General features: G+C 37.3%; 1 protein-coding gene across 1 annotated transcript in view; it reads right to left on the bottom strand.

Moving 5' to 3' along the window:
* LOC123530442 (cadherin-23-like) overlaps window positions 1-18860 on the bottom strand; it is a 45913-nt gene extending 27053 nt beyond the window's left edge. The window contains exons 1-5 of the mRNA XM_053520814.1: window positions 18713-18860; window positions 16517-16582; window positions 2491-2661; window positions 1526-1647; window positions 244-412 (exon numbers count right to left, since the gene is read on the bottom strand). Coding sequence (XP_053376789.1) covers window positions 244-412; window positions 1526-1647; window positions 2491-2661; window positions 16517-16582; window positions 18713-18860 — 676 coding nt within the window. The remainder of the gene's footprint in view (window positions 1-243; window positions 413-1525; window positions 1648-2490; window positions 2662-16516; window positions 16583-18712) is intronic.
* Between the last annotated feature and the right edge of the window lie 3777 nt (window positions 18861-22637).

Below are 22637 nucleotides of genomic sequence, written 5' to 3'. Positions count from 1 at the left end.
ATTTTGAATGATATTTCGATTTTCATTGACTTATTATGGAACAGTTGACGTGCCAGATACCGTCGTGTAGATAAAACGGTAGATCAAACAGAAAGCATTAGTATGAGCTTTTCTTTTCCCAAAATATCAAAACCTTAGCCTAAGATGTGAAGAATTTAATTTTAGAATACATAACAGTCACAATTTGAAACACCTTTAACAAATTATATTCTGACGCAAAAAAAAAAAACAACGTCTACTGACTGGATGTTGCTGGAATCTGTTTCACAGTGAATGGATCTGTTACAACACCGCTGAAAGAGCAGCTGACTGTGTCAACAGAGTCCGTGGCGTTGACTGTGTACAGCAATGTCTCCAGGGTCGTGTCCTCAAGGAGCGTGTCGGATGCTGGCATAGCGTGGATAACAGGGGCCTGAAACGAATGTTCCGGTAGTAAGATACAATGTTAAAAAACAAAGATAACAGATTTAGATGATGTGTAAAAGCAGATCTATCAATTAACATTCATTATGCCAAATTATTTTAGCAGGAAATTAAATTCGTACTGACCTGATAACGTTAAATCAAATCATTCTGTCAGGCTACTTTTCCCAACACGACTGTGCAAAAAAAGTGTATATAATCATAATATTCATTCGATAATACTGATGACACTACTAAAGCACAGTAAGATGAACATTACATTATGTCTTCCCAAATATTTTGGCTGTCTGTCCGTTTTTGACAAAAAACTTTCCGCTGTTTATCATTTAAACTCGGATAAATTGGCACACAATGACACAACGCGCACAACGCAATGTTTTGTGTCCGCTTTGTATCTTTTAATCCCTTTGAAAATACTTGACATAATGAGTCGATGCGCAGAATGTATCTTACAGGGCTTAAGTTCTTTAGTTCTTTACGCTATGGCCAGTTATTCACGTGACATATCTCCGGGGAGACATACGCAAGGTGCGTTTCGGTGGTGAAACGTTCAGATTTTCAGAGAGGATTTGTAAAAATATCAAGTATCAATAAAAGATAATAGGTAAGGGTAGATTTCTCGGAAGCACAGAGCACCACAAACACAGCCTCAGAGCCACGCATTTGCAAAGTAGGCCCACAACAAAAATAATCTTTAACAGAAAAACATAGACGGGTTGCTTCAAAAATCCAGCAAGTACATATTAATTTTATGCAAAATATAGAAAAAGTGGGGAGGAAGGGGTAGGGGGTAGAAAAGGGGAGGGGAAAGGGAAAGTGGAACAAGGATGAATATTCAAAAGGGAATGCTACGTTCCTTAATCACAGTTACCCTACAAGGTAAACCACAGCAGTGCAGACACTCATGTACAAAAGACAAACACACACACGCACACGGATACGCAGACACACACACACACACGCACGCTCGCACGCACGCTCACACACACACACACACACACACACACACACACACACACACACACACACATAACTAACTTACATTCTTGAATAAAAAACTAGGGGAAAGAATATATAGGATATATAAGGAAAACATATTTACTTCGTTTGTTATGGAAACAGTAACCGATGCTGAAGCAGCGTTTGCACAATAATCTGTTACTGTGAAAACGAGGACTTCTGTTGAATCCGGCCCAGCCAGGGATGAGGCTACTGTCACATTGCCTGTAGTAAATAACAGTTAGTTAGAGGTCTGTCACTGTTGCAAAATATATGTTATACCGTACCCAGGACCATTATGACGAATTAAAAAGTGGTAATTCATTTAATTAATTCAAACATTCTTGAGAGATTTCAACAAATAGAATCAATACATGTTATGTATACTTTTAACATCTATATGAAATGTAACAAAAAGAAAGGCATTAACAAATCTATCAAAAAAATATTAGAAAAAAAGTTGTAGACGAAGGAAGTGCTTAAGTTCTACATTTATAAAGAGCATGAAAATCTTAGTATTCCTGTGACATGAAAAAAAGAATTGCGCTCGACTCGTTAAAAGATACAAGCTTTGGCCCAGTATCTATGAACGTCATACGTATGACTTATATTTTCTTAACATTCTGTTTGCTCTGTTGCTGATGTAAATTTTACAACAATAAATAATTAGATAAACGGCATTGGTGCATCACAGGTGAATGAACTATCTTCAATGCGCCGCAGCTATAGTGACAACAAACCAGTCCACTCTCTCAACTTACCTTAACGCAACAATCATCCGATACGGATGTAACCAAAGAAAAAATATTTACATAGAATTTAAAGTTTTAAGTTTAAGTAGTTTGTTTATTAACCATTTTAAGTTAGTCTGTAGTCTAAACCGATAATAAACATGAATCCAAATATTATGAAATGAGACAAAATTAAAGACAACTTAAAATTCCGTGGAATACACAAATTTAGTTTCAACAAAGGAATAAACTGTTAGATGGAAAATTAATACGAGACACTGCGCTTAAGTTGAATTATGAACATTATGTAATTGTTCATCAGAAAAGCGCGATATACCTGTTCCGGTGTCAAAGTTGAATTTTGTATTTGTACTCATGGAAATTGTCAACTCGTCGCCGACATCAGGATCAGACCAAGTGACTGTATCTATGAAGTATCCAATGGAAACGTCGTTTGTAATGGTATGGGTGGTGCCATCTGCTGGACTGTCAATAGTTGGACCTGTTCCTTTTTGATGAAATCCATTCAAAACAGTTTACAACAACTTATACATAGCTATGATTATATGTATGAACATTTAAAGAAGCTTACTACAAGAGCAGTAGCACCAAAAAAATATTCTAAAAAATCGGAAGTTCTAAATAAAATTGCCTTCAGTAGAGAGCTGCAAAATTGCCTAGTTCTTCTTGTTAATCTTCAAAAAATTATATCACATGTTATTATGCTATTCTTAAAATCAATACAGGATTTAAAAGAATTATAAATGTGTAAGCCCTGCCGGATAACACACACACACTGAATGAATATCTGCTAAAGGCAGAGTTTACACATGCATGAACACCAAACAAAACTATTCAATTTTATCCTATATTGTTTCTAAGTACACATGTTTCCGCTTCGATTTTTCATGTTGTAATGATTTAACACCCAAAGATTTCAAAACAATCTTATCGAAACTATTATCATCAGAAATGAGCCTAACGTTTACACGTTTCGTTCTGAAATAAGAAATGCCAAGTCAGCTGCTGAACATCATTTTGTTGGAGACGTTCTCACAGAAGTCCTTCCCTTATATCTCGTCAGCGCTCTTTATACAAATTTACATGTTTTGTTCTGGCTTCTTTCTTATCTGATTTACTTACAGTTACAGCTAAACCATGACTGAAGCCTACTGAAAGAATACTCCCGAAACATTAAAGAAAACGTACTACATTCTGTATGTGAAAAAAAATACATTGTTTTTCACTGTTTTAGATCAATTGAATGTAAAACTTTGATATTTTATAATGTTTAAAAAATTGGAATATTCAATACTTTTACAGTGGTATTCGAGCTATATACATGTATATTCCATATTTGCAAATTTTACTTCAATTATTTAGTAGAACAAGATTATGTCACTATTTATTCAGTAGAACAAGATGATGTCACTATTTATTAAAGCGTTATTAATGAAATGCTTACCTTCGTTGAATAAATATTGCTCGCTATATATGTCGACAGCGTGTGTTTAATTAACAATATTTGTCATTACAGAATGTATACATATATGATATTTTATTTGTAAAGATGTTCAAGACTGTTTGATTCGCCATATCCGTAGCAAGTTTTGTCCATGATTTCTTTTTAAAATTCATAAGAAAACAAGGGCGGTATTAAGAACTTTTATAAAATAAAATCTCGTTATGTTAAAAAATAAAGATATAGGGTATTTTCCATTGTAAATTCAAGCAGTTGTGGATATAAAAGATTTTAAAAAAATTCAAATTTTAACTTCATTTGATGAAATTCCAAAGTTTTCATTTGCCATTAGTTTAGATAGGGAAATGTTTTTTCTTCCAACACTCCTAGAGACCATTAGAATGTTTTTAATCTATATCAAGATTTTAGAAAACCTCTGTTACAGATCTGAAGGATAACACAGCAGTGTTTTGTATTCAATACGCACCTCCATTAGCTTCTGCCCGAAAGGCATACGTTACAGTACTGTCAGTCGATGCACCGCTCCATGTTAAAGTTTGGCCGACGGTTGGCTTTGACATTGCTAAAATGGTGTTATCCGGACTGTTTCCAGCAGGCTTGTGTTCAACTATGTTAGTGCCACTAACATACCTTTATCGAAATAGTTAATCAAAGCTATGTTTGATATATATGAGCCGTGCCATGAGAAAACCAACATAGTGGCTTTGCGACCAGCATGGATCCAGACCAGCCTGCGCATCCGCGCAGTCTGATCAGGATCCATGTTGTTCGCTTTCAAAGCCTATTGCAGATAGAAAAACCGTTAGCGAACAGCATGGAACCTGACCAGACTGCGCGGATGCGCAGGCTGGTCTGGATCCATGCTGGTCGCAAAGCCACTATGTTGGTTTTCTCATTGCTCGGCTCATATATTAAATATCCAACTCATATCTAAAAGTAGTCCAAATAATTGTACTCAAAGTTGAATATCGTTATATATTTATTTACTGTCTATAGGTAAACAACGTGAAATATCAATGTAAAATCGGTCTACCAGAGATCTCATTATTTAGACTAATCTAAAAGTATAGCAGCAAAATGGCGCAGTTCTCTTTTATTGAAGAACGTTGATTTTTCAGGAACCCTATTTCATTTCTGACCGACAGCGCAAGAATTTATGACTGACCTTTTTATTCATGTTTGTCTTAAAATAATGATACAGTAATATGAAGCTCGTTACTCAACATTTTTGCAATATTGGGCCGTAATATCCAGCCGGTGAAACTTTTAGCAATGCCTCAAACATTTTAGCACCAATGGTAATTTTTATGATAAAAACTTGGTGTATTACTACGAACCACAAAGAAAAGTAAGAGGCAAGCTGTGGGCTATTCAATCCGGAAACGCGACATGTAGCTACGAAGAATGACTTGCAATTGTTAAAAGTTATGTACCCTGTTTTGACCGCTGCCGTCGTATAATTTACTGTTTATTTATATCTGTATCTTTTTGTCATAGAAGCAACAAGCACAATTTACTTAAGCTGAAAGAAGGCCAGTGGTATATTTATGTCTGAATTAATGGCAATATATAACTTTAAACAGATTAATACTTCAAATTTCTACTTTTACCAGCCTACTCTGTCCTCAGGGCGAACCGATATTTGATCTCCACTTGCTATGTTAAACAACTTGAGTCCGGTGGCTCCGACTGTAATTATAAATGAAGAAAAACAGTCATATACAGTTAATGCATCTCTTGCCGGTCAATAATTTTGTCTGATTATCCAATGTCCGAATGATAAGTAATTTTTTAAATGACATTAGAAATAAGGTTTTATTCCTCTAAAGTTTTGTCTACTACTGGTCAGTATGGTTAGGCAATTTACATAATATATTGTGGGGAAGCCACGTGACCCGAAGGTAAGGTACAGAACCCGATTTGTAAACAAATCGGTTCGCTTCAGGTAACATATTTGGTCGTAACTTTGTTAATACTCGATGAAATTTCATGAAATAAAGACGAACGCCATCCTGTTTAAAAGACAAACTCTAGATGCTGGTAAGTAGCCGGATTAATTTGATACTTTTTGCAACGGCGTATTTCGCTGGTCACAAAATGTTGTGCTATGACAAGGAGCATTTCACTTTAAAATGGTCTAAATGATTTGCAAATGATCTTCAGGCTACAATTCGCTACTTTCTTAGCAGTCCCTCCCAATGTTAGACTGATGAGTGATTTTTGTCCGGATAACATCAATGCTTTTCGCAATGGCTTGCTGAAAACAAAAGCGCTATGGTCCGGAGCACTTCTGGAAGATGCTCTGGTGCGAAGCAATTTTTCAACACTTCACCTTCTTTGAAGATCTGTCTAGTTTTTATCTACTACACCAATGGGAGAAAATGTCCGATCGAGCAATTCGGGGATTCCCCTAACACCTTGCCCGATCAGGAAATTCAGCGCCAAAAATTGCCAGATCGGGCAAGAAAATGGTCCATTTCTATATACCTTTGAAAGAATAACCTGTGCATAAGGATATTTAACTTAGAGATGATCTAAATGCATGCTTCGTATCACAAAGGGTATATCTAAGATCCTACCGTCAAAATGTTTTTTAATTTTCTAGATTCTAAGATATTTAGCTTTAAAACTTCGATTTCCCATTTTGGCAACTTACTTTCCAGATCGGGAAAGTGACTTTCCCAATTAGGAAAGTGACTTCCAGAGACTATATAGCAGCAAAACAAATTGAAACAAGCAGTAAGTATCTATAAATGTTTTATTCTTTAAATCAATACATTATAGTTCATGGTATGCATGACTTGTAGTTCAGTGTATCAAACTTACTGCTTGTTTCAACTTGTTTTGCTGCTATATAGTCTCTGGAAGTCACTTTCCTAATTGGGAAAGTCACTTTCCCGATCTGGAAAGTAAGTTGCCAAAACGGATAATTGATGTTTTAACATTAAAATCTTAGAATCTAGGAAATTAAAAAACATTTTGAACGGTAGGATCTTAGATATATATACCCTTTGTGATACGAAGCATGCATTTAGATCATCATTAGGTTAAATATCCTTATGCACAGGTTATTTTTTCAAAGGTATATAGAAATGGACCATTTTCTTGCCCGATCTAGCAGTTTTGGCGCTGAATTTCCTGATCGGGCAAGGTGTTAGGGGAATCCCCGAATTGCTCGATCGGTCAATTTCACCCACTGGTAACTAGACAGATCTTCAAAGAAGATGAAGTGTTGAAAAATTGCTTCGCACCAGAGCATCTTCCAGAAGTGCTCCGGACTATAGCGCTTTTGTTTTCAGCAAGTCATTGCGAAAAGCATTGATGTTATCCGGACAAAATCACTCATCAGTCTAACATTGGGATGGACTGCTTAGAAAGTAGCGAATTGTAGCCTGAAGATCATTTGCAAATCATTTAGACCATTTTTAAAATGCTCCGTGCCATAGCACAACATTTTGTTACCAGCGAAATACGCCGTTGAACTTTTTGCAAAAAGTATCAAATTAATCTGGCTACTTACCAGCATCGAGAGTTTGTATTTTAAAGAGGAAGGCGTTCGTCTTTATTTCATGAAATTTCATTGAGTATTAACAAAGTTACGACCAAAAATGTTACCTGAAGCGATTTGTTTACAAATTGGGCTCCGTACCTTACCCTCTGGTCACGTGGGTTCCCCACAGTGTAGTAAGTCATGTAATAATTTTCACCTATTGAATGGCTTATTAGCCAATAGCCAAAACCGAGGGCTAAATCGTTTTCATAATTGACGTACAAACGTTTTAATAATTGTTATATTACATAAAATCAGAAATACATTTTCTAATATTTTTCAAGGTTTAGTCCTGCAAAAGATCCATACTAAGGATAATAATGTTTTTCATAGAGCTTCTCCCTCAGTCATATCAAAGGGTGGCTAAATTCCGGCTTTTAATATATAAGTGCTAGGGTAAAGTTCAAATCTACCAGTTTTTCACTGACTGATTAAATAGTAACTATCTGATTGTCAGAAAATGTACATAATTATGTCAAACAATGTTTGTAATATTGTGTTCATCAAAAAGGAATCTAGGTTAAACTTGATGTTTAAGATCAAGGGTCAAACTGCATATAGATTACAAAAAAATCCTGCGTATTTCAGATTTATTTTTACTGGTCAATGTTTATTGAAAATCACATTAATTGTGTAAATTGTATATCTATGTCCTTAAAATATGCACATTTTCCCTTCATTATGATCCAATTCTGTTTTGAAAACTGAAGAGAATGTCAGGACGGGCAGACAGAGTGGTGAATTTGATGCTACCTAAGGGATGAACTTTGAAAGACCCAAAAAGAATTAGTGTAAAACTATAATATTCTTACCGACAGTCTCTGCGTTTTCTCCAACGAGTGTGTAACTGGTTCCTGATGGCCGCCATACCTGGAAGTATATGGTATCAAGGGCAGACGCCACTATTTGCCACTGTGTGATTGTCCCGCAGCAATTTATTTTAAAACTTGCATCTGTCCCAAGCAAAAGATAACCTGTCCCTAACATGAAAAATAGCAATTTGACTGATTTACTTTATATCGGAAATCCTAAAATCCTTTTCATTATAAAACAGAAAACTGTTTCTAACTATGTCAAAATTTAGTTCTCCAAAGGGTTAAGACTATAAACTATATTGTATGTTTATTCTTTTTTTTTCAGGATCCGTTTTCTCGACGTTATCGGCTGTTGTTATTTAGTAAAGAATTAAGATATTGTCTTATATGTTACATGATAGTTAATAATATTATACAACCCATCTTGTCTGATGTTGTTGTTAAAAATCTACAGATATTGAATTTTGATATAATGCAGGTGCCGGCGGTTAGGACAATATCTAATGGTAAGCACTCCATCAAGCATGCTGCTCGAACTCGCTTCAAAAACACTTCGGGACCTACTCAAGCTTCAAGAACACTTCAGGACCTATTCCAGCTTCTATAACACTTCAGGACCTACTCCAGCTTCAATAACACTTCAGGACTTACTCCAGCTTCAACAAACACTTCAGGACCTACTCCAGCTTCAAGAACACTTCAGGACCTACTCCAGCTTCAAGAACACTTCAGGACCTACTCCAGCTTCAAGAACACTTCAGGACCTACTCCAGCTTCAAGGACACTTCATGACCTACTCCAGCTTCAAGAACACTTCAGGACCTACTCCAGCTTCAGGAACACTTCAGAACCTACTCCAGCTTCAAGAACACTTCAGAACCTACTCCAGCTTCTAGAACACTTCAGGACCAACTCCAGCTTCTAGAACACTTCAGGACCTACCAGCTTCAAGAACACTTCAGGCCCTACCAGCTTCTAGAACACTTCAGTACCTACTCCAGCTTCAAGAACACTTCAGGACCTACTTCAGCTTCAAAAACACTTCAGGACCTACTCCAGCTTCATGAACACTTCAGGACCTACTCCAGCTTCTAGAACACTTCAGGACCAACTCCAGCTTCTAGAACACTTCAGGACCTACCAGCTTCAAGAACACTTCAGGCCCTACCAGTTTCTAGAACACTTCAGGACCTACTCCAGCTTCTAGAACACTTCAGGACCTACTCCAGCTTCACGAACACTTCAAGACCTACTCCAGCTTCTAGAATACTTCAGGACCTACTCTATCTTCTAGAATACTTCAGGACCTACTCCAGCCTCTAGAACACTTCAGGACCTACTAACTTCAGAACCTCAGACTACTCACTTCAAGAACACTTCAGGACCTACTCCAGCTTCAAGAACACTTCAGACCTCTCAGCTCTAACATTCAGACTTCACAGCTCAGAACACTTCAGGACCTACTCCAGCTTCTAGAACACTTCAGGACCTACTCCAGCTTCAAGAACACTTCAGGACCTACTCCATCATCAACAACGCTTTCAGGACCTACTCCAGCTACTAAAACCCTTCAGGACCTACTCCAGCTTCTAGAACACTTCAGGACCTACTCCAGCTTCAAGAACACTTCAGGACCTACTCCAGCTTCAAGAACACATCAGGACCTACTCCAGCTTCTAAAACACTTCAGGACCTACTCCAGCTTCAAGAACACTTCAGGACCTACTCCAACTTCAAGAACACTTAAGGACCTACCAGCTTCAAGAACACTTCAGGACCTACTCCAGCGTCAAGAGCACTTCAGAACCTACTCCAGCTTTAAGAACACTTCAGGACCTACTCCAGCTTCAAGAACACTTCAGGACATACTCCAGCTTCAAGAACACTTCAGGACCTACTCCAGCTTCAAGAGACACTTCAGACCTACTCCAGCTTAAGAACACTTCAGGACCTACTCCAGCTTCAGGAACACTTCAGGACTTACCACTTCAAACACTTAGACATTTCAGTTCTAGAACACTTCAGGACCTACTCCAGCTTTCATCAGGACCTACCTTCAGACCTTCATCCAGCTTCAGAACACTTCAGGACCTACTCCAGTTCAGGAACACTTCAGGACTTTACATCAGGTTCAAAACACCTTAGGACCTATTCACCTTCTAGAACACTTCAGGACCAACTCCACTGCCCTTCTAGAACACTTCAGGACCTACCAGCTTCAAGAACACTTCAGGCCCTACCAGCTTCTAGAACACTTCAGGACCTACTCCAGTTTCAAGAACACTTCAGGACCTACTTCAGCTTCAAAAACACTTCAGGACCTACTCCACCTTCTAGAAACTTCAGGACCTACTCTAGCTCAAAACACTTCAGGACCACTCCAGCCTCTAGAACACTTCAGGACCTACCAGCTTCAAGAACACTTCAGGCCCTACCAGCTTCAGAACACTCAGAACCTACTCCAGCTTTAGAACACTTCAGGACCTACTCCAGCTTCAAGAACACTTCAGGACCTACTCCAGCTTCTAGAATACTTCAGGCCCGTACTCCAGCTCTCAAACGCTTCAGGACCTACTCCACCCTCTAAAACCCTTCAGGACCTACTCCAGCTTCTAGAACACTTCAGGACCTACTCCAGCTTCAAGAACACTTCAGAACCTACTCCAGCTTCTAGAAACATTCAGGACCTACTCAGCTTCAAAACACTTCAGGACCTACTCCAGCTTCAGAACACTTCAGCACCCGCTCCAACTTCTAGAACACTTCAGGACCTACTCCAAATTCAAGAACACTTCAGGACCTACTCCAGCTTCTACAACGCTTCAGGACCTACTCCAGCTACTAAAACCCTTCAGGACCTACTCCAGCTTCTAGAACACTTCAGGACCTACTCCAGCTCCAAGAACACTTCAGGACCTACTCCAGCTTCAAAAACACATCAGGACCTACTAAAGCTTCTAAAACACTTCAGGACCTACTGCAGCTTCAAGAACACTTCAGGACCTACTCCAGCTTCAAGGACACTTCAGGACCTACTCCAGCTTCAAGAACACTTCAGGACCTACTCCAGCTTCAGGAACACTTCAGGACCTACTCCAGCTTCAAGAACACCTTAGGACCTATTCCAGCTTCTAGAACACTTCAGGACCAACTCCAGCTTCTAGAACACTTCAGGACCTACCAGCTTCAAGAACACTTCAGGCCCTACCAGCTTCTAGAACACTTCAGGACCTACTCCAGTTTCAAGAACACTTTAGGACCTACTTCAGCTTCAAAAACACTTCAGGACCTACTCCACCTTCAAGAACACTTCAGGACCTACTCCAGCTTCTAGAACACTTCAGGACCAACTCCAGCTTCTAGAAAACTTCAGGACCTACCAGCTTCAAGAACACTTCAGGCCCTACCAGTTTCTAGAACACTTCAGGACCTACTCCAGCTTCTAGAACACTTCAGGACCTACTCCAGCTTCAAGAACACTTCAGAACCTACCTCAGCTTCTAGAATACTTCAGGACCTACTCCAGCTTCTAGAATACTTCAGGACCTACTCCAGCCTCTAGAACACTTCAGGACCTACTCCAGCTTCAAGAACACTTCAGGACCTACTCCAGCTTCAAGAACACTTCAGGACCTACTCCTGCTTCAAGAACACATCAGAACCTACTCCAGCTTCTAGAACACTTCAGGACCTACTCCAGCTTCAAGAACACTTCAGGACCTACTCCAGCTTCTAGAACACTTCAGGACCTACTCCAGCTTCAAGAACACTTCAGGACCTACTCCAATTCAAGAACACTTCAGGACCTACTCCAGCTTCAACAACGCTTCAGGACCTACTCCAGCTTCTAGAACACTTCAGGACCTACTCCAGCTTCAAGAACACTTCAGGACCTACTCCAGCTTCAAGAACACATCAGGACCTACTCCAGCTTCTAAAACACTTAAGGACCTACTCCAGCTTCTAGAACACTTCAGGACCTACTCCAGCTTCAAGAACACTTCAGGACCTACTCCAGCGTCAAGAGCACTTCAGGACCTACTGCAGCTTCTAGTACACTTCAGGACCTACTCCAGCGTCAAGAGCACATCAGGCCCTACCAGCTTCTAGAACACTTCAGGACATACTCCAGCTTCTAGAACACTTAAGGACCTACTAGCTTCAAGAACACTTCAGGACCTACTCCAGTGTCAAGAGCACTTCAGGACCTACTCCAGCTTCTAGAACACTTCAGGACCTACTCCAGCGTCAAGAGCACATCAGGCCGCACCAGCTTCTAAAACACTTCAGGACCTACTCCAGCTTCTAGAACACTTAAGGACCTACTCCAGCTTCAAGAACACTTCAGGACCTACTCCAGCTTCAAGAACACTTCAGGACCTACTCCACCTTCTAGATGACTTAAGTACCTACTCCAGCTTCAAGAACACTTCAGGACCTACTCCAGCTTCAAGAACACTTCAGGCCCTACCAGCTTCTACAACACTTCAGGACCTACTCCAGCTTCAAGAACACTTCAGGACCTACTCCAGCTTCAAGAACACTTCAGGACCTACTCCAGCTTCTAGAACACTTCAGGACCTACTCCAGCTTCAAGAACACTTCAGGACCTACTCCAGCTTCAAGAACACTTCAGGCCCTACCAGCTTCTAGAACACTTCTGGACCTTCTCCAGCTTCAAGCCTACTCCAGCTTCTAGAACACTTCAGGACCTACTCCAGCTTCAAGAACACTTCAGGACCTATTCCAGCTTCTAGAACACTTCAGGACCTACTCCAGCTTCTAGAACATTTCAGGACCTACTCCAGCTTCAAGAACACTTCATGACCTACTCCAGCTTCAACCAATTCAGAAACCTCATATGTACTTAGAGTGGCAGGAACTGCAAGTGCATTGCTTGTAAACCAGGCTAGTGAGCTCCTACAGCACTGATGGGGCCTACGTAGAGTTTAGTTATGTATGTATAAGTTGCTTGGTTTTTCATGTCGTTTCCTTTTTTTATTCTTCTTTTTGCGTGTTGCTTTTTCCATTCTATGTTAGTTTTTTGTACTTTCAAGCCTACTGCTATGAAGCTTTGGAGTGTCAGAAATTATATTCAGGTTGTGACGCTTGTATCTACCATTTTGTGTTTGTATTTACATCATATTCACATTATATTACACAAGGGCCATTACTGTTGCACTATTATCTTATGAATAACCCCCTTTTACTAACAATTTTAGGTTAAAGTCGATTCAAACTTAAGATATTTGTTTCAAATCATTACCCACTTCGTATCACATAAATGCCTTAGCTCTAATACCATTTCTTTATGAATTATTGCCCCTTTTTACTTAGAATTTTAGGTTTATTTTTTATGCATTTTCACCGTATTTCTGTAATTACATAAGGAACTTGAAGCAAACTTACAATAATTGTTCCGTATCACCACCAACATCATATTACACAAGCGCTATAACTCTCTCATCAATATTTCATGAATTATGTCCCCTTTTTAATTAGAATTTCAGGTTAATTTTGATGGCATTTCACTATATTTCAATTATAACGAAGGGATTTGAACCAAACTTAAAATAGTTCGTCCTCATCATATGACACAAGAATAATAACTCCTGAACATATGTATTATGAATTATGTCTTTTCTACTTATAATTTCAGTTAAATTCTTATACTTTTTTACTATATCTCTGTTGTGAATAAATCGATTTTATTCAAACTTCAAACGGATGCTCACCATCATCACTCAGATCACATGACACAAGGTCCATAACTTTTGCATCAATATTTTATGTAATATGCCCCCATTTTTACTAGAAATTTCAGGTTGAAGTTGTGTTGAACTTTTGCTCTATCTCAGTTATTACTAAATGGATTTGATTCAAACGTAAACTGGTTGTTCCACATTATTAACCACATATTATGACATATAGTGCATTACAGAAATATTCCATGAATTATGTCCCATTTATACTTAGTCAGTGTATTAATGCACTTTCACTTTCCTATCTGTTAGATTAGTTTAAAATACATTTGGCTAAAACTTAAACTATTGTCCTTTATCATCACCCACATTGGAGTCATTAAACACTCCAGTAAAAGCTCCAGGTTCCTCAGATGTGTCACTATTCAGCACCAAAATGATCGAGCGCGCTGTCTTCTGTGACAGCTCTTGTTACACAGCTCTCAAACACATAGAACAGAAAATGTAAATAAAGATATTTATGACTTTTAACTCTTTATGATAAAAAATCAGTTAAAATACAAACTTTTCTTCAGGTAACAAAATGTAAAACACTTGTGAAACTTCAGTTTATGACAGAAAATTCATCCTCTTAAAACTCAACGGAGTGCATGATTTATCGTTTCAAACTTTTTCAGGATGTGGTTCCCCCACCCCTCCCACAGTCTTCACCCTGGTCCCCCAACTTCGAAAAAAAACTCCTACATCCTGGTATATATACATACATACATACATACATACATGCGTACGTACATACATACATACATACATACATACATACATACATACATACATGCGTACATACATACATACATACATACATACATAAATACATACACTATATGATTTACCCAATGCACCGACCTATACAATGGCAAGCATACGTTTTTGAAAGGCAAAACATTTTAAAAGAAATTTTCTACTCAGTGCGCTCGCAACTTTGTATAGTAATATTAAATTAAACTTAAGTTTAAGAGAGAGCACACAACAGACCCACTGTCTCTTAGTTATACAAGATATTTTGCTTCTTCTCCCTTTTTTTCCCATCAGATTGCTTGTATATAACATTATGTCTAGATAATTGCAATTATTATTAAAAAATATATGTGAACGTTATCAGACCTTTCTGTTTGAATTTACATCAGCTAAGCCACACAAGTGTGTTTAGAGTAGCTATCAATTGGCATAATTACCAATCAAGGCTTGCGCATGATTTTCACAGGTATCATTTGTTATAGTAATAATTCCAAAAGTAAGGAGATCATATCTCCAAATATACATCATAATGCACACATGTCCAGAAATGAGACCGTGTTTTGAAGAGTATTGTCCCTTGATTATTAAGCTAAGTTGTTTAAATTTATAACATCTTAAAGACCCATCACGACCTAGTGACCTACTTTTTTTCACACACAAAAACTTCATGAAAATCATTCTTATGATACAGGTAATATACAGCTGTCTTGGCCTAATATATGTCACTGACAATTTGAAACTAAACACTTTTATATCTCACATTTTTCATGAAAATCATGCATAATTACCATCATGGAAATACTAAAGAATACAGTTATTTTGTGGTGCGTCTTTAACGCGAGTGTCGATTTTTGTTAATCTGTCTTATGGTATCTTGATAATCTTGATGACTTTACACTGGTTTTTTTTTAATTGTAACAGCATGAGAGTGTTCTACATGAACAATTCAATTTTTTTCCGGCTGGAGCATACCCCTGAACCAAAATAATTTGACCCTCAACATTCATTTTTGGCTGACTATGCCTCTTATGGCTCATTTAACTTTTAGGTAACAGTCAAATGATTTATATACATGATTGTCCATTAAGAGCCGATTTTTAACTATTTTGCGTATAGAATATATGACTGAGCTTAAAATAGAAAACTGTAATTTGAGTCGAAATGCTTCTTAGGTCTTTCTTCTTCTAATCAAAGAGACTTGCATTTAGCTATTTCATGTGTACTAATTTAAAAGCAAATTACTCAATACAGAATGTATACCTAATATCGTGCTTATTAGTTTTTGAATAACAAAAGTATAATAGCAAATATATTTTGGTAAAATTCCAAACCCCGCGCAACCAGCCCCAAAAGTTCTACTGGTAGGCTCCTAAACACACGAGGACAGAACGAGTACAGGAACAAAATGAAACACAGCCTAGAAAACTGGCAGTGGCAAAACTACTGCTGGGGTGCTTAAACCAGTTTGTGGAGCACCTAACCCGTGGGGTTGCGAAGTCTTAAATGGTAATAGTCTTTGTGACATACTTCATGGTTTTGCATTCTATGAACTTGTGTAGAAACAGTTGTGGTCTTGTGTAATGTTAAGCCGAGAAATGCATGGTTTTGTACTTCACAGCTTCAGGTATTAAGTTTTGAAATGTGGAATTAGGAAGACACCACCAGTGTTTCATAGTTCAAGTATAAAACGTGTGCTCGAGTGCGTGTGTACGTGCGTGCGTGCGTGTGTGTTCGGGTTTAGCGTGTTTTTCAACAATTTTCAATCTACTTGTAGCAGTAAGGACAATGCCCACCTTTATAGTGCTGCCTCACTGGAATATCACGCCGTAGACATGTGACATGATACCTCACCCAGTTACATAATACTGGGACAAGAATACAGTAACGTAGTTCATAAGCATGGAATGTGGCCGGTTATCAATTCGATGTACTAATTACTGATGAATAAGTATAGCACATTCTGCTATTTGACACCATAATGTAAATCTGTGGAAAATATATGCTGGTTGTTGGCGTACCTGTATTGCCATCCGTGTTGCCAGCTTTACCTGCTGGGTTTTGTTCGCCAATAACACTTGCTGCGCCTGAAATTACAAATATAGCCCTTACAGTAATATATATAGATACGATATTTTGTACATGTTATAGTGGTCATTTCTTGGATCTTGCACTGCTTTTTATGTGTTCTACTTTAGTAAATTCAACCTCTTCACATGAGTCAATGTGTATGAAGGGTTGCTATTATCTTCAGAAGTATTTCTGAAATGGCCAGTTGGTTTACTTTATCAAAGAGAACAAATAAATTATCTTATTTAAAGGCTCTCCATAATTTCGTCATTTGTATTTTTTAAATTCTATTTTCTGTTTATTCCAACATAAATCAAACGAATAATAATAATATATCATTATGATAAAAACCTATTTTACAACTTTCCTAACACCACACTGATTAGTATTGTTTTCTCTGTCAAATATTTACATACTTCAATGAAAATTGGATACACTATTTAATGATCATTTAATAGAAATTTAAAAAAGAGAATAATCGAAAGTACATTTACTGAACAATGGCAGTTGAATTTTTAAAGTATGCGTAGGCATGGACCCTTGACTAACATCGATTATGCACGATCACAACCCTTAGAACTTATTCAATGTAACCCGACTGGGAGCAAGATATCGCCCTTATGTGTGGAAGCAGCCTATATGTATGTGTTAGTACAACAGCTAACACATATACTGTCTGTTACTACAACCATTGCCATAATCAACTGTCTGTCTTTTCTTTGAAATGAATGGACCTTTATACCGACTAGCTGACGTGTTTTTCTGGCCCATTTAGGCTGGTCAGCTTTGTCCTTTGATTGCTTGACTTAGTTGCTTGATCTCCATTTGCTTCACTGAAAGGCATGAGTGGTAGGTAACGGCAAACCTCTGTATACTGACCGCCGTGTCCAGCCGGCTACAGACGTAACCTTCTGAATGTACTCCGTTGGAAAGGTCGAGTGGTTTAAGTGAAATTAAATAGACCCGTTTCCTGTTTGGAAAGTATGTAAAACGCCTAAGGTGAAGTTTCCATAAAAGGTGCTTTTGACATAATGATTAAAGAGTTTATGTATCTATCTAGCTTAAATCGGTAGATGCTCCCTTTTGGTTCAAACACATTTAGAACATTCTTTTATCTTTCGAAGCACAGACGTGTATGGTTGTTGTTTTTTTAAAGAATAAAATAGTTTCGATTCTGCAGTTAGAATACTTCATTCGTGGCGCCTTTGTAATAGTGACGTCAGTTTGAATATAGATAAAGGCCGAAAGATAATACTCAAAGGAAAGGAATTACTAACAATAAGTTGCTTTTATGTAAAACTCACCGTCAAGTCCAGTTGAAACAAATGGAAGTTTGAAATTTATGGAAAATACGGCTGATAATACAGGCAGCATATTTAGTGTGTCTATGATGTCATTTACACACTGCTATATCAATATCTAAAGCATTAGGTGGGAAAAATTTAGGCCCCTATTAATCATTTACAGAACTGAGGAAATTTGCCAACATTACTAACAAGAGAAAGAATGGTCGTGAACAAAAAAATAGTCAAACAATAGGATCACATACATAGACAAGGCAAATAAAAAATATCACTTTGTTTGTTTAAGATCGGCCTGTTTCAACGTACATAATATATTCACCTTAAATGATATATTTTTTTAAAAGAAAACAACGATCATCACTGTTAATGTTTGTTAATGGTATATTTTGAATTGCATTCTTTCATCTATTTCTTACTTAAGAAATAACACAAATAGGATATACTTGGTCTATTTTCAGGTACATTTCTTTTATTCTGTGCTCTTTCACGCTTTCAAAAGTTTTATTTTGTAAATCTTTAAAACCCTATTATAGACGTTTTACTTCCATCAAAGGAATATTTGAATTTCAAATAGTATAATAAACCATATTTGAAATTCAAATAAGACCTATAATAAAAACTATAATATATCATCAACTTTATTTTTAGAAAGGGAGTCATGTCAGCCTGCATATTAGAAAAGCAAACGATTAGTGTCTAAAAAGTGTTTTCAACAGTTGTTGAATGTGTTTTTATACAACAGCCGAAGAACCTTGGGTTCTGGACCTCCATCCTCTCTTTGTCAACGTCGTTTTAAAATACATTATGTATCCTGAATTTTTATTAAAACATGCTTATACTAACGACCGTTGTTCGGTTTATTTTGAGATGCTGAAAGATATTGGCAGACAGTTGGCAGTGGCGGTAAAGAGGGTGGTAGGACCTGATCAACATACTTCTCGGCAGAACACGGGACAACTTCCTCGCATGACTGGACAAGACGTGAACACATTTTCTTTCATGTCATCTGTCTGCCGAAATGTCACGGGTTAAAGGTCAATTTGATCTGTTAAGAATACTGTAAATACCATTTTGAATAATGTTGAACTTGGAACTATAACTTTTTATGGATATAACTGATGGAAATATGAGCTAACTAAGAAGGATATAGAGAGCAATAACAGTCGCTGTTGAAATCTTATGAGCAGAGGATAGTAGGAAAATGTATTGGCTTGTAACATTTTAGGCACAAGGAGGACGGTTGTGCTACGCGTTTTTCTTAAAAGCTATTCTATTCAAACAAACATTTATGGAAAAGGCAAACGTATATCAACATATAAACAAAATCAACATATCAAATGTAGTTTTCAACACATTTCAAGAAACAGTCAGGCTTTGAATGGTTTTATGGTGATATTTCTTAATTTAAAGGTATCTTTAATTAGTATATCGCTTTGTTATATAATCTATCGACATTGAATGATTGAATTCAACAATTGAACACGCCCATTCTTCCCATCATTACCCTCGTCCTGCACCCCGTTATACAAGTCGAAAGCATGTTACATGCACAAATTTCTTTCAATTTCTTGTGTTTCTACACCCCAAATACATATACACTAAAACACTCCCCTATACTCAACCTGAAAATAGAACATAAAATGTCGATCATTCTACTATAGCATCCTCTAGCTTATGTTTTTTCTACGTCTCTAATTGCAAATATTTATGGATAGTTGATGCGCTTTTAATTTGAAAGTAAGAGCAATACTTTTACGTAAAACAAAATTAGATCAACACCAACAATAATATATCTCAGTCCTGTAATAACTTAATAGATATTTCCGTGTTACTTTGTTACTTTGCACAGGTGTTTTACTACACGTTTGGTTTTGTTCCTGAAGTAAGCTTACTGTCGTAGTCAAAAGTTATACATATAGTTACCATTACCATCGTACAATAACTAAAGATCTGTGGTGCAGTACTTCAGCATCTTGTTTATAATTCCGTGATTTGTGTTTGTTTTAAAAGTAATAATGAAAAATTGTCATTAAATATGTTGGCTCAAGTATGAAAAAGATCTTTTCTATTATAAGGTCTTTGTCAAATCCACTGGCACCAGACGACCAGAAAGAAAAGGCCACTGTACATCCTATACCCTACCCCTAGGTTTACTATAAGAACCATGTTCATGAACGGGAAAATATACTAACCCATTTCAACCACGCATTTCTTACGTGCAGTTCGGTGAATGGGCACTATGCATTAATTTATCTTCCATCAGGCATCGGTCACATTACCTTAATATTTCTTATCGCAGAGACACATCACACATCTTATGCTTTCATCAACGTTACAGAAAACACTTAGCTGTACTGTAGTTCCGGTCTAGATAAAAAGAGTTATTATGGTTGGCTGATATGGAAATGTATGGCAAACGCCGTATACACGTGTACTCCAGAATGTATATATGCAACATAAATGCAATATGAATTAAATACACAATACGAATGTATACCACTGTATGGTTTCAAATTCAAAAGCATTTCTAAGATGACTTTCGTTCATCATTTCGAGTTTTATTGTATAATTGTGAATATTTTTCACTCTTTTTTTTTTTGTTAACATTTCGCCAAACATGTGCATACGTCCGCGTCGTCTAGACCAAAAGTTCATCCAAGTTTTTTTTTTTCTGTAACGTTGACGAAAACAACATGAAATATGCTGAGTGTCTTTGCAATATGAAATATTGAAACAATGTGACTGGTGCACGATGGAAGATAAATTACCACTTGTTCAACATGCATAGTACCTATTTACCGAACTGCGCGTTTTAGATGAGAAATGTGTAATCAAAATGGGTTAGTATATCTTTCCGTTCATAACCACGGTTCTTATAGTATACCTAGGAGTAGGGTATAACAGGTACAGTGACATTTTCTTTGTGGTCTAATGCCAGTGGTTATTGTTGAAAACAGTTATTATCCCTATCATATTTGTAATAAGTAAATAATTATAGTAATCTGTTTCAAGCGCCCTCTCTTTCCGTACTAGATGTAAGAAAACTGTGAGATTACTTAAAATGTTAGAGGGAAAGACAAAGACATCATCAGGATTTGTATTCAACACATGCACTGTTTTAAAGAAAATTATATCCTTAGATTCAAATTAGGCTAGACTAGACAGCTATTTGACACCTAGTCTACGCTCATGAACTTCATCGTGCATATAATCGTGATACATGGAGGACACTTGAAATAGAAATCTATTTCAAGTGTCCTCTCTTGTAACTTTCATCCTATAACAACAATACCTTTCTTGACGTTTCCTACAATATCTAACATTCGCAAAAAGCAAGTCTCACAGTCAAGTGTGTAACTGCATCAATGTAACGTGTGGTCATTTATTTTCAAGTATAACTCACTCAAAGTGCTAATCTTGTGGATTAAACATATTTGCAAATTAATGGTGTAAATGGCATTCAATCATCGTCATATTATAGCGTGCAATGTGTTGCAATATTATATCTTCTATAATTATTGTCTATCTTTATATATTCACTCAATGTCTTAACATATTTATTGTAAAACAGAAATACCTTTTCTTCAATGTTTCATATATTATTTCTATCTTTTGAAATATATATTTTAAAACTAAAAAAAATATGCAATGTGACAAAATATTTATTCAATGTTTTCAGATTATTTGTTCAATCCTACAAAAATTTTATTCGATGCAACGATAATAATTGTGTGTAAAACGTTAATGTTCATTCTATCTGCTTAAAATATTTGTTCGAAAGAATTCTGGGTAAATTGCTATTTTGCGGACATCCCTATTCTGCGGTCATACGGCCAAATTTTATTACCTCAATGATAAAACGATTACATGTATTTTATGCTTATCACTGATTTTATCAATAAAAAACGTTAGAGGGTATAGATCATATCATCGATAACAGAAATATACCAAACAAGAGCTTCGCCTAGCGGGGCAATATACGCCCGAAGGAAGACACATATCTAAAGTTTTTTTGGCGGGGATTTAAGGGATTGGGAGGGGAAGGGGGGAAGGATGTGTGTGTGCGGTGCTGGTGACAGGAGACTGTTTACTAAAGAGCAAGAAACTAAATAAAAAATGCAGGGAGCGGGAGTGGTTTGGGTTTGGATGTGACAATACTAAAGGACAAGAAGCTAAATGAAAAAAGGTGAAAAAAGAGAAAAAATAATTGGTGGGGTTAGTGGGGCAGGGGCGGGGGTACAATGTAGACTGGGGTGGGGGTGTAAATGAAAATAAAGATGTTGTTTTTTTGTTGGCCGGGCTGAGGTATATGCTCTGGACATGAACTATGATGGGGAGATTTGACCTTGCTGTGACCTTGACCTTTGACCGTCCACCCTGGTTTCAGCACTCTGCACATCGTCTCATCAGGCTGATGCATTGGAATGCGGAGGGTGTCTTCAACAAGAAAGCTGAACTTGAGCATATCCTCCATGAGAAAGACATCAATGTCTGTTGCATTCAGAAAACTCACCTACAGCCAGAGAAATCCTTCAAAGTCAGAGGATACCAGTGTTTTCGCTGTGACAGAATTAGCAGACGAAAAGGAGGCATCACGACATTGGTCAGGAACAACGTCAGCGCTGTCCAGACCAACACGCATATGGATGACTCCGAGTTCCAAGTTCTGAGCCTCAGAAAGAACGAGTTCAACTTGAAACTTGTGAATGTATACTCTCCAAGTGACAAAGCTCTGTCCCTTGACAAAGTTACAACTGATGCAACCAGG

This window comes from Mercenaria mercenaria, chromosome 13 (genome assembly GCF_021730395.1).
Source record: "Mercenaria mercenaria strain notata chromosome 13, MADL_Memer_1, whole genome shotgun sequence".
Lineage (NCBI taxonomy): Eukaryota > Metazoa > Mollusca > Bivalvia > Venerida > Veneridae > Mercenaria > Mercenaria mercenaria.
Note: the sequence above shows the minus strand (reverse complement) of the source record. Positions and strands in the feature narration are given on the sequence as shown.